Source organism: Meles meles, chromosome 17 (assembly GCF_922984935.1).
Source record: "Meles meles chromosome 17, mMelMel3.1 paternal haplotype, whole genome shotgun sequence".
Taxonomy (NCBI): domain Eukaryota; kingdom Metazoa; phylum Chordata; class Mammalia; order Carnivora; family Mustelidae; genus Meles; species Meles meles.
In genome coordinates, this window is record NC_060082.1 from 14,056,342 (window position 1) to 14,069,077 (window position 12,736).

Sequence of the window (12,736 nt, forward strand, 5' to 3'; positions counted from 1 at the left end):
TTCCATGTAGTCAATATATCCCTTACCATCTCTGGCTCCCTTTGTTACCAACCTTGTGCCCATTTTGATCTTCATACTATAGGCATTGCCTCAGGACTCTGGACATACTTTCCTCCTTCCTTTTATGATAGCCTACTCACAGTTATTAATTTTCACCAAACTATACTAATAAGAACACCTTAATAGCTCTCTCCTTTCTAAAAGTATTTTAATTTAGTATGGGAAAGAGAAATATATCTTTAACGATAAAGTAATGGCAAAATCAAAGTGTTAGTGGGACGTATGTGAGATGTTGACTCTCTTTTGGGGGTGGGAGGTGGGGTAAAGGGAAGCTTCCGAGTTTCCAGAAAATGACAAGCCACAAGAAGTCACCTATCTCATATAAAGAGAGCCTTGTGATAAATGTTTCTAGGGTATAAAAATCAGACTGTATCAGGATGCTAACCATGAGGATGAAAGAAAGATAAGACTAAGTATAAATAGGCAGAGTAGAGTCAGTCTGGAGAGTGTCAAATGCACATGCTGAAAACCTTGGATTTTATCCTGTGGACAACAGGGAATCATTGGAGGTTTAAAAACTGCAGAGAGACATGACATAAAAAGTACTATTTTAACAAAATTTTTCCAATGGTGATAAATATACTGGGAAAAAGAACAAAAGACTAAACAAATCATTTTAGAGATTATTACTATTGCTCAGACTTCAGGAAATGGACATAATGGAATTTATTTAGAAGATGGCAGGAAGAATAAATTGAAAGAAGACTATTATTTTACACAGAAAATGAAAAAGAGGGAAATATTTTAACACTCTGGATGACTAGGAATAGTCTAGATCATTGATCAAAATAAAGACTGATATGGACAAATAAAGAAAATAAGCACATAAAGAAGAAAAAAAAAAGCCAAAAAGCAGAAGCAGGGAACCATGTGAATGGCCTAAATCAGGTTGCATCAAGTCATGAAGATCAAAAATGTAATATACTCAATATAGTGGATACGATTAACAGCCATAAATATCAAGGCATACACCCTTTTGCATGTATATTATGGAAATACAGAGATGGGAGAAGGGAGCGGAGGAGAAAAGAGAAAGTGGGGCGTCCAACCTAGAAATGAGAGAGGAACATAGTATTTTTAAGCCAAAGAAGTGGTTTTTATATAAGGATCAAGAGGTATAAAAGTGTGTTCCAGAAAGTTACTATAGGGGTACTTTTGATATCATACTTGATCTCCCAACTATTGCTGTGGTATACCATTGATTAAGGAAAATGCCTGATGAGAAGGATCTCCAAAGATGCTTTCCAGCTACACCATATACACAGAGATACATATCACACACACACACATATGCATGCTTGCCCATGTGCGGGTACACTCTGAAAGGCTGCCATTCTTCTCTTACTTCATTACCTCAAATTAAAAGTGTGTAATCACATATTAAGCACAGAATCTCCCCATTTTTTGATTTTTTTTTTAAAGATTTTTTATTTATTTGACAGACAGAGATCACAGGTAGGCAGAGAGGCAGGCAGAGAGAGAGGAGGAAGCAGGCTCCCCGCTGAGCAGAGAGCCCGATGCGGGGCTCGATCCCAGGACCCCGAGATCATGACCCGAGCTGAAGGCAGCGGCTTAATCCACTGAGCCACCCAGGCACCCCCCCATTTTTGATTTTGAGGAAAAAGAGTTGAAAGCAATAAAGGGCTTGGAAGACTTACTGTATTGCTTAATTTACACTTTTTTTCACCTTACAGATTTGTCTTATAGACATGCTATCCATATCAATATGGTATCCATATCAACAGAGTATCAATTATTTTCATTTTTTTTTTAAGATTTTATGTATTTATTTGACAGAGAGAGACACAGTGAGAGAGGGAACACAAGCAGGGGGAGTGGGAGAGGGAGAAACAGGCTTCCTGCAGAGCAGGTAGCCCAATGTGGGCAGGGCTCAATCCCAGGACCCTGGGATCATGACCTGAGCCAAAGGCATACACTTAAAGACTGAGCCACCCACGCATCCCATGTTATATTAACTCTTTTAAATTAAGCTACTTTCCTTTCATATACACATGTGATCAGATACAATTTTGGGAAAAAAAAGTTGCTGAAACCATTTGTTTCTCTCAAAAAATAAGGAAAGACAATGTTTTATTGATATTAATTGGAGTATGGGTCTTTTTAAAGAATCTTAAATAACTGAAAACCATTAACTCAGTGTCCATATAGAAATGACCCATTAAAGAAAAAAAATGAAAACATATAAGTAATGATGTGAAAATCATTTCCATTGGGGCGCCTGGGTGGCTCAGTGGTTAAAGTCTCTGCCTTTGGCTCAGGTCATGATCTCAGGGTCCTGGGATTGAGCCCCACATCTGGCTCTCTGCCCAGCAGGGAGCCTGCTTTCCTTCCTCTCTCTCTGCCCACCTCTCTGCCTACTTGTGATCTCTCTGTCAAATAAATAAATATTTTTTAAAAATCATTTCCATAAAATGTTACAATTTTAATGAAATTTATAAATATTCATTTTAGTTTTAAAGTGAATATGTATAAACTATTAAAAGCCATTGTCATAAAATAAAATACATATAGTTATACTTACTCATGAATATATTTTGTATCTGTCCTTTTTTATAGTACACTGAAATAAAAAAGTTATGTTTTTCACTGATCAGGAAACAATGTATATAATTCTACATAATAACCTATAGCTCTAAACACTATGACATGGTTCTTGAGTCTTGGTTTTGTATCTGTAACTCTGCTGTCCTCCAGGAGGATCTGTAAAAATGCTGGCAACATCTTAGAGGCAGTATCTTCTAATAAGCCAACAATAGGCCTTTTTCATGTAGCTACCAGTAGGTGGAGCAGACAACATAATTTATTACCCAAGAACAAGGACGGGAATGAAAGTCAGTTTATTTGGAATAAAACAAATCTGCAAATGAGATTTTCTTCAAAGGAAATGTGTCCTATATGTGTTAGATTTAGTTTGACTGGTTACTGAATCAAAATAAATAACTTTATTAAATAATCAATCTTCGCAGAAAGATAAATTAAATTTACAAATGGAAGCAATGTTTGCATTTTACTTATTCAAATGAACTAAAATTAGCTTTCTTTTCATAAAACTTTTACAGGGACAAAGATTTTTTTGATGTGTTCATTTAATAAGGGCGCTAAACCCAATCCTGTTTTACAGGTGATGGGGTGCATAACAAATAGTATTTTCTGGGAAATAAAATTGACTAATCCTATTATGTCTGTAGCAACAAATTAACCTTATTACTACTAGTAAATGGTGATTGATTATTTATGCAAATAAGTTACCATGTTCAGCTTTCTGATTGAAATAAACATATACAAAAGGTGCTTTAATATGACTTGAACTTTTTAATTAATAAAACCCTGAGGGGTCTATTAATTCACTCATTGCAATATTAGTTATTTACTTGTGTAATTCCTATTAGTGCTAACATATTTGCTTGCATAAAGATGAGATAGTTAATATCAGTAAAAATCAGGAAAATATTTTAGAACTATTTTAAGATATACACCAGATTTGTTACTAACACTGACTTTGAAACTAGGTCATCAGTATGAATATGTCAGTATATCAGCATAAGAGTCCTAAAATTATTAAAAATTAAATAACAACATAACTTCATTTATTACCTATATATGAATTCACAAATATAATTTTGGCTTAGAAAATTCCTTACCTTATGTGGAGAAAGGGGAACCTCTTACACTGTTGGTGGGAATGCAAGTTAGTGCAGTCACTTTGGAGAACAGTGTGGAGATTCCCGAAGAAATTAAGAATAGAGCTTCCCTATGACCCTGCAATTGCACTGCTGGGTATTTACCCTAAAGATACAGATGTAGTGAAAAGAAGGGCCATCTGTACCCCAATGTTTATTGCAGCAATGGCTACGGTCGCCAAACTGTGGAAAGAACCAAGATGCTCTTCAACGGATGAATGGATAAGGAAGATGTGGTCCATATACACAATGGAGTATTATGCCTCCATCAGAAAGGATGAATACCCAACTTTTGTAGCAACATGGACGGGACTGGAAGAAATTACGCTGAGCGAAATAAGTCAAGCAGAGAGAGTCAAGTATCATATGGTCTCACTTATTTGTGGAGCATAACAAATAACATGGAGGACATGGGGAGATGGAGAGGAGAGGGAGTTGAGGGAAACTGGAAGGGGAGATGAACCATGAGAGACTATGGACTCTGAAAAACAACCAGAGGGTTTTGAAGGGGCGGGGGGGGGGGGGGGGGGGGGGGGGGGGGGAACCAGGTGGTGGGTAATAGGGAAGGCGTGTCCTGCATGGAGCACTGGGTGTGATGACAAAACAATGAACACTGTTATGCTGTAAATAAACAAATAAAAAAAAAAAAAAGAAAGAACATTCCTTACCTTTTCTAAAGCATTCTTTGTCTGAATTAACATTTTATTTCTACTCATCTAAGTGAAGCTATATTAGACCAATGAAAATTTAATATGAAAATTAATATTCTACAAACTATCATTATGTATTATAAATCACTCCTAAATTATTGAAATCACCAAAAAAAATAGTTCTAAAAAGGTTATTAGTATTATTCCCTTTAAATACATCAGCAGAACTTTTCCTATCCTGATGTCCTTCTTATAAAAATTATTTATACTTGAATATTTATTCAGTAAATTTTCCAATAACTGCATAAATTCAGAGTAAAAGTGAACAAACCTTTAATAACAAATACTCAATTCATATCTGACTTCTATTTTGTACTTAAATGTGTATTTGATATAATTTGAAATCAAAACTCTTAAAACAAGCAATGAAATTAATCTGTAAATATCTTAGTAATGTTTTAAAACCTGCAGCTTAATTTCTCACCCATAGTCAAGTCATGCTGAGAAAATCAGTACTATTACTCAAATTGAAACATGTGTCTTTCATTCTCTGAGTCCTTCTTAGGTTAGGGAAAGTAAAGATTTTTGTGAAAATAAAATAATAAATGGAATCACAAAATCATAAATATAAATGGCTGTTAATTTCAATAAGACCACCTATATAAACTGCAACTGAAAGGTGTCAAATTCCTTTCTAGTAAAAACATTTGTTTGGCATAGACTGAAATCAGAGTGAATACGCCTTGTGGTTAAGGATCATATAGTATACATTCGTATGTCCCACTCCTGGTTCAGCATGAGACAGATTGTCGCTACTCAAAATATATCATCTGGAATAACTGAAGACTTTTAAAGTTAAGATTCATATTCAATCTATTTATTAATATTAATGTTGCATATCTTTGCTTAGGTTAAGGTGAATATTGCATACTTTTGTTAAGGTAAAGATGGTTTATAATTGTGACTTATAATATCAGTTTAAAATTCAACCTTTTTATATCATAATAAAAACTAAGGAATAAAACATTTGAAATTTCTGGTACTGTCCCATTAGTAAAACTAATTCCCTGGCCAAAGTCAACAGATGAGACTAAGATGATAACACTGTTCTATTTCAGTACAAAAAAAAAAAAAAAAGTTTGCTTTGGGAATAAAAGTGTCTGCATAGGCTCAAAGGGTTGTATTTTATCTCCAGTTATTTGTGATCAAATATGAAGATCACTATGACAAAATCTTGTCAGATCCAAATGAAAATCTCTGATATATAATATTCCTCTCCAAGGAAGGGGATTTAAGAACATCATTTCCCCTCTGTTGCCCTCAGGTCTGTGAGGCCAGTTGTAAAACGGGGGAGGGAAATATTGGGCAAAGATCACTATAAATATTTCTAACTAATCTTCATTAATAATTAAAGCAAAGAAATGAGAAAATGAACGCTTCCAACAACTAAGACAAACAGAAGAAAATGTATAGAATCTTCATTTATCTTTTAATTTTATTTTAAATATTTTATTTATTTATTTGACACAGAGAGAGAGAAAGAGAGAGAGAGAGAGCGCGCGTGCACAAGCAGGCAGAGGGAGAAGCAGGCTTTCCACCAAGCAGGGAGCACGACATAGGGTTCAATCCCAGGACCCTGGAATGATGACCTGAGCCGAAAGTAGACACTTAATTGACTTAGCCACCCAGGTGCCCCTTGATAGGTTAAATTCTAATAATAGGACTGTTATCATTTACTGGAACACTAAGGGCCCGATAGTACTTTAAATATATTATATTCAAGTTTCGTAATGTTCTTTCAAATTGTAGAGTGAAACAGACAATTCCAGGTGATCTTCTGATATCTTACCCCAAGTGGGAGAGCTTGGATGCCAACTTAGCTCTGATGTCAATGCCCTACTGTTTCTACTGTCATAGCACCTCAAAAACAATCATTCTATTGGATGCCAAGGATTTCTGGAAACAAGAGATCAGTTTAAGTTTATATACATAGACATTACCAGCCGTCTGCAAGGTATAAACAAGAAGGAAAATGGGCTAGGGCATTGACAGCTTGTATTTGTTCACACAAACATACCTAAAACACAGTGGTAGTATTAAAAACTCATTAAGATCTTGGAGTCAAGTCACATGGTCAAGTTTGTGAAATAATTTGTTAAACCAGGTGTTTAAATTTAAACTAAAATGAAATCAAAATAAAGAAACTGTGCATATAAAGTATCTACCATACTCTGTGGCACATGGTAAGTACTCCATGGATATTTGCTATTCCATTATTTAAAAAAATTTTTTTTTAAGATTTTACTGATTTATTTGGAAGAGGCATGAGCGGTGTGAGGGTCAGGGGGAATGTAGGCTCTCTGCTGAGACGGCCCAATGTAGGGCTCAATTCCAGGGGTCCAGGACTATCACCTGAGCTGAAGGTGGATACCTAACCGACTGAGCCACCTGGTGCCCCCTGCTATTCAATTATTTTTATTAGTAAAATAACCAAGTCTTTATGGACATTCTAAAATATTCCTCTATGAACCCGATATCAAAATACCCTGGATGAAAGAGAACTAACAAATGTTTCTGTTAAATCTGATTTCACCACTTAAAAAATCATTTCTGCCCTTACACTACCCATCATATAAGTATAAACAGCACAATCAGACCTTAGAATAAGAAGATTCAAAGTACAAAAGGGATTCAGAGTTATCAAAATAAATAACTGTACCCAATAATTACTATCAGGTTTAAAGAATTAAAGGATATATTATGCCTCCCTTAGTTTCATCAAAATGAAAATTATAAATAACTAAAGTTAAAAAAAAAGAACTCCTGATGTGATTCTACATCTAGAAAAGTGTAGCCCACCAATTATACAGATTAATTTTTTACACTGTTATGAATTTATAATTGAAACTTAAAAATATCTCAATTTTTTATTTAAAAATTTTTTTTTTGTTTAAAGATTGTATTTATTTGATAGAGACAGACACAGCAAGAGAGGGAACATAAGCAGGGTGAGTGGGAGAGGGAGAAGCAGGCTTCCCACTGAGCAGGGAGCTCATGGGGGCTCCATCCCAGGACCCTGGCATCATGACCTGAGCCGAAGGCAGATGCTTAACACTGAGCCACCCAGGTGCCCCTGACCTTCTATTTCTTAAATTGTCTTTATTGCCTAAGTATTTAGAATCTAAAGACCTCCATTTGAGTAGAAGACCTATTATTACTAGTTTTGTGTCTATAAATCAGTACCATAATTTTCTCTTTCAGTTTTCTTATGTTAAATGGAAATAACTCAGCTATACAAATACTAAGTAAACACTAAGATAGTTATCATTATTAAAAGTATTATTAATTAGCCTATCAAATAGAGCTAGAAGTGCAGTTCTCTGTCCTAAATGTACATGGGCAGTCCAGTACTTAATGTTTTTGAATTTGGATGCCTCGAAGCAGGACACTTAGTCTCAGGTAACATCCTCCACAACCCTCCACCACAGAACCGGACTTGACTTGCCCAAGTCTGAGACATCGGAATGTGTAACTCCAGCTGGAACTATAAGACTGAACTTGAAAGTCTATGAGAAAGAATAAAAACCCACAAATTGCTAGTTTCCTGCCTGAAGCTCAATTAACAAAACACACTTCAACCTCTAAATTCATGTTGCTTTTTTTTTTTTTAAGATTTTATTTATTTATTTGACAGAGATCACAAGTAGGCAGAGAAGCAGGCTCCCCGCTGAGCAGAGAACACCATGCGGGGCTGGATCCCGGGATCATGACCTGGGATCATGACCTGAGCTGAAGGCAGAGGCTTTAACCCACTGAGCCACCCAGGCACCCCATTCATGTTGCTTTTTAACCATATTTCCTTGTGAACAGAATATTCTACAGGCCAATGTGTTTTTTCTCAGCAACTAGCAACTACGGCACAATCTGAGGCACTAAAATTTTACCATTTATAAGAAAATCATTCTAAGTATTCCCAATTCCACATTTGTATCTCAGTAAGAAGATGCAATTGCTGAAGCAGGTTTGTTCAAACCTTTACTTGAAAACGTGCATCAAAATTTAGAAAGGGTGCAAGAATGGCTCTAATCTCAATATTAGCTCAAGTAAAAGAGAAAACCTGAAAGCAACCTGTTTCATAACTTATTAGTTCTTGATCAATTCGCGAGACAATAAGCCACTCAGAATGGGTTTCAAAAGCGAGGTTATGCCCTTCGTGTTGTGTTATCACAGTGGCAGATCACACTGCTGACTTGGACCTTTCTGCCGGCATCCCAGCCGCTGCCTCTATGAAGCTGCTGTCGCAGACGAGTCATGTTGCCTGCGCGCACCTACACAGAAGCACGAAATTGAACTCGAAGTAGTGTCTTTGTGGTATCTTTTCAACAAGTCATGTCCCATTCAGCCTGCTACTTTATCTCTGTCAGGCTACGGGCCCAAGTGGTTTACGGGAGCTGTCAGGGACAGGTAGACCAACCTGCTTTGTGCTGAGGAGGTAATGCATCTTTCGGGCTTGGTAATCTCTTTCCTTCTCTTCCCTTTCGAGGTCGGCCTTCTTCTCTTCTCTTTCTTTCATCTCTGCAAACTCCTCCAGTGCCTCCCTGCATCAAAACAATCTGCAGTTATTTATGATACTAAAAATCCACTAACATTTCCCTTCTTCCACAGATGATAATCAAGTAAGTTTTTGAGGCTACCATCACTGACCACATCCATCAAAATCAGTGGTGTAATCGATCTTACCTGCACATTCCCCTGAATCTTTGCAAGCTTTAAAAAGCAGTTAAGTGATTTTTCAGTGGTTGAATTTTTTAAAATCAAATATCTACTCATTATAACTAATTCAACAGCTGAGGAAATATATCAAGTGCAAAGGAAGTGAACAACTACATTGCCACTTTCTCTGGTTGAAGATTAGCTATTTTGGACACACCTAAATATCCCACGAAAATGTCTGATTTCCTTTAAACTTTGATTTTATGTTTACGAATCTCTAATCATTTATTTTGTATACTTATGGGCTAATTTTGAAAATGTGATAGGTTTTATATATATACTTAATTTAGTTTACTCCAGTTAATAGTTCAAATAATACCAACATGTATTATCCTGCACTTGAAAGGTGATTTTGTTCAGTTATAGAGATAATTAAAAGCTAAGCTAGGTGAATAAGTTCATGGCTTTCTAGGTATAATAAATTCTATTAAAATAATGAAAATTTCATCATTTGAGTGTGTATATCTAAGAAATTTAAACAAAAAACAAACTTGTAAAACATACTCCGCAAAAAAACGCCGTAAATAGAATAAGATATTATCAAATATGGAAAAAAAATTTTATTTTCACAGAACAAATTTAACTATTCATGTTAAAATAATGTTTTGAAATTATACATTATTCTTTTTAAAAAATAGATAATGTAACTTAATGTCCAGTTCTTTAAGTAAAATTTTAAGCAAATCATCCAGCATTTACCCTAAAGATATCAAGGGAAAGCAGAGGGAAAGATTCCAAAAATAAAAAAAAGGTTCTCATTTCTACTTCAATGTCTAGAAATATTTTTGTTGCAATTTTCTGTTAAAGGCTACTAATACAATACTTCATACAAGGTTACTTATGAAACACACTGACGTTTAAAAATCACCATGCTATGCTATTGCAGCAGAGCAATTTTTTTCAACATAAGATTAAATTGCAAAATAAATGAATTACTTGGAGTGGCATGGCCCTCATTTTGCCACCCTTCTCTTGAAAATTGCTTATTAATATGAAAAAAGGAGTCAGAAAATAGCCTGTTTTACTTTATGCATAGTATTTTGGGGGCTTCTGCGCCCACAGAGCTGGGCTAGCTGCACATTTAGATTGTGTTGGCAAGCTGGTACAATGACCTTTCTGACCTGCATCTCAAGGCTATTATTAATCGCTAAGTAACCTGGTAAAGCCAAACAAATTTGTTTCCATTGAAAGGATCTCTATCTGTGTCTGAGAATTTGTTCTGTACCAAACAAACCTCATTAACTGTGTCCATTTTTGACAAAGAACCAGGAGTTAGAAGGATTGGTGACCTTTCTTTGTCCTTAAGGTACAAATTTCAAGGCAGGTACATATGAATAAAATGAGAATTTTTCCCAGGAAAAATAACAATCACGTTACATAAAAAACTGAATACATTATTAATTTTCATTTATACTTTTAATACTATGTAAAAAATGTTTCTTCTATAATTCCTCTCGTAAGTCTTAAAGATAATTTAAAATAACCAATGAACTGCCTCTATAAGGATAATTACTCAGATATGCATGTATTCAATTTTATGTCATTCCAAAGATAAGCACAGTAATTTTCCAAGCAATCACAAAAATAAAAAAAAATACATCTACAAAGACGTTTGTGCTCTATAAATAATTTAATGAATAAGAAGAGACCTTACATAAGAAAGAAAAAAGTATCCAATATAATTGCACACACATGAACAGGTAAACTGCAAAGAAGTAATATGGCTTAGATACAAAATCAAAGGTGTAAATTATTTGATGTAGTAAAAACAGTCCATCTTCTGGATATGGAAATGTAAACTAAAAACAGCGTGTATTCAGGGATCTTGACAAGGAAAGCAAAAACTGAAAGATAAGTAAAAGAATGTCAGTTTCCAGTATGTAAAGAAAACACACCGTAAATCCAGAAGGAACTGAGAAGCTCTAAAAATAAATCCAAAAAAAGTTTAACAAAACATTAGAAAAATTAATCTGTGGTAATCTCAACACACAAAAGTAATTAATTAAATAAATTTATACAATTTTTGAAAAAAGCCAATCTTATGTTCCTGATTTATTGCCATTCTTGAGAGTGTACAGATATATTGAACATCACAATTATATTCATGTCAAATACTCTTTGTTTAATGACCAAGTAGGAAGAGCTGAATAAATTTTTATCCCTGATATACAAGTTCTTATTACATCAATAGCAATGAAGAGATGTCTCACTGTAAAGGATGCAATAAAAAATTATGATCCCTTTAAGGATTAAATGATGGCAACTGTTCAAACTAGGTTTCTTTATAAAATTATAAAAATTATTGATTTTTTATCTAGGGAATTTTTTTTTAATGCAGTACTTCTAAAACAGTTAAAATTTTTCCCAAATAATTCCAGGTTGCTTTCAATGTATTTTTTCATTTCAGGCATATATACTGTCTTACTTCTATCCTTATAACACAATCCTGTGACATATACGGGATAGTTACTAATTACCTTATTTTACAAATGTGGTAACACATGAAGAGATGAAGTGATGGATTCTGAATAACAAATCAGTTAATGGCAGAAATGGAATTAGGATCCTTAGATTTACAGTTTCTCTAATTGCAGATCAGGCTGTAGTCATCCTGATACAAGAAATATTATGCAGAAGATATTTTTTATTGAATGAACCACATACATTTTTTATTATAACCCTGTTTTCTACTATATAACTAAAGACACCTGGGTAAGTCTCAGGTCTTCCTGTATCACTTTTCATATATATAAATTATCTGGTGATACTTGTTTAAAAATAAAGGTAAAAATTACCAAAACTTTTGTAAAGTCTTTCATATTCAATATAGTTTGCTAATGTTAAAGATATTTATAATGTTAAAATATTTACATACTCTAATTATGACAGCAATAATAAAACTAAAAATAGCTACTTGGAAGCAATACAGTGGAATGGTTCACAGCATGAACTCTGAAATGACACCTGGTTATAAACTCTCTGCTGTGCTACTTACTAGCTGATTAATATCTGAGTCTCAATATCCTTGTCTATAAAATGTAAATATATTAGTATCAGTGTCTTCTTCATCAAGCTATCGTGAGGAACAAATACATTAATCTACACAAAGTACTCAGAGAGGGGCTGCCACACAGGTGGGCCCTACACGGGTGTTAGCTATATACTGAATTTTCACTCTAAGCCATGTTCTAGACTACTTCCTTTATCAACTCAACTGGATACCAATCTTTTGTACTTTCTCAACTCCCTCAATGATTTCTTCTTTTCTCTCTTCTGATCAATGTGCAATTTTTTTTTCTTTCTTTTTTTTTCCCTTTTTATTAATTTTTTCAGCGTAACAGTATTCATTCTTTTTGCACAACACCCAGTGCTCCATGCAAAACGTGCCCTCCCCATCACCCACCACCTGTTCCCCCAACCTCCCACCCCTGACCCTTCAAAACCCTCAGGTTGTTTTTCAGAGTCCATAGTCTCTTATGGTTCGCCTTCCCTCCCCAATGTCCATAGCCCGCAATTTGTGGATAAAATCCATGAAGCAAAGTATGGAATCTG

General features: G+C 34.7%; 1 protein-coding gene across 1 annotated transcript in view; it reads right to left on the minus strand.

Moving 5' to 3' along the window:
- SPATA17 (spermatogenesis associated 17) overlaps positions 1-12,736 on the minus strand; it is a 164,455-nt gene that overhangs the window by 86,030 nt on the left and 65,689 nt on the right. The window contains exon 6 of the mRNA XM_045982285.1: positions 8,886-9,009. Within this exon, the coding sequence (XP_045838241.1) occupies positions 8,886-9,009 (124 nt within the window). The remainder of the gene's footprint in view (positions 1-8,885; positions 9,010-12,736) is intronic.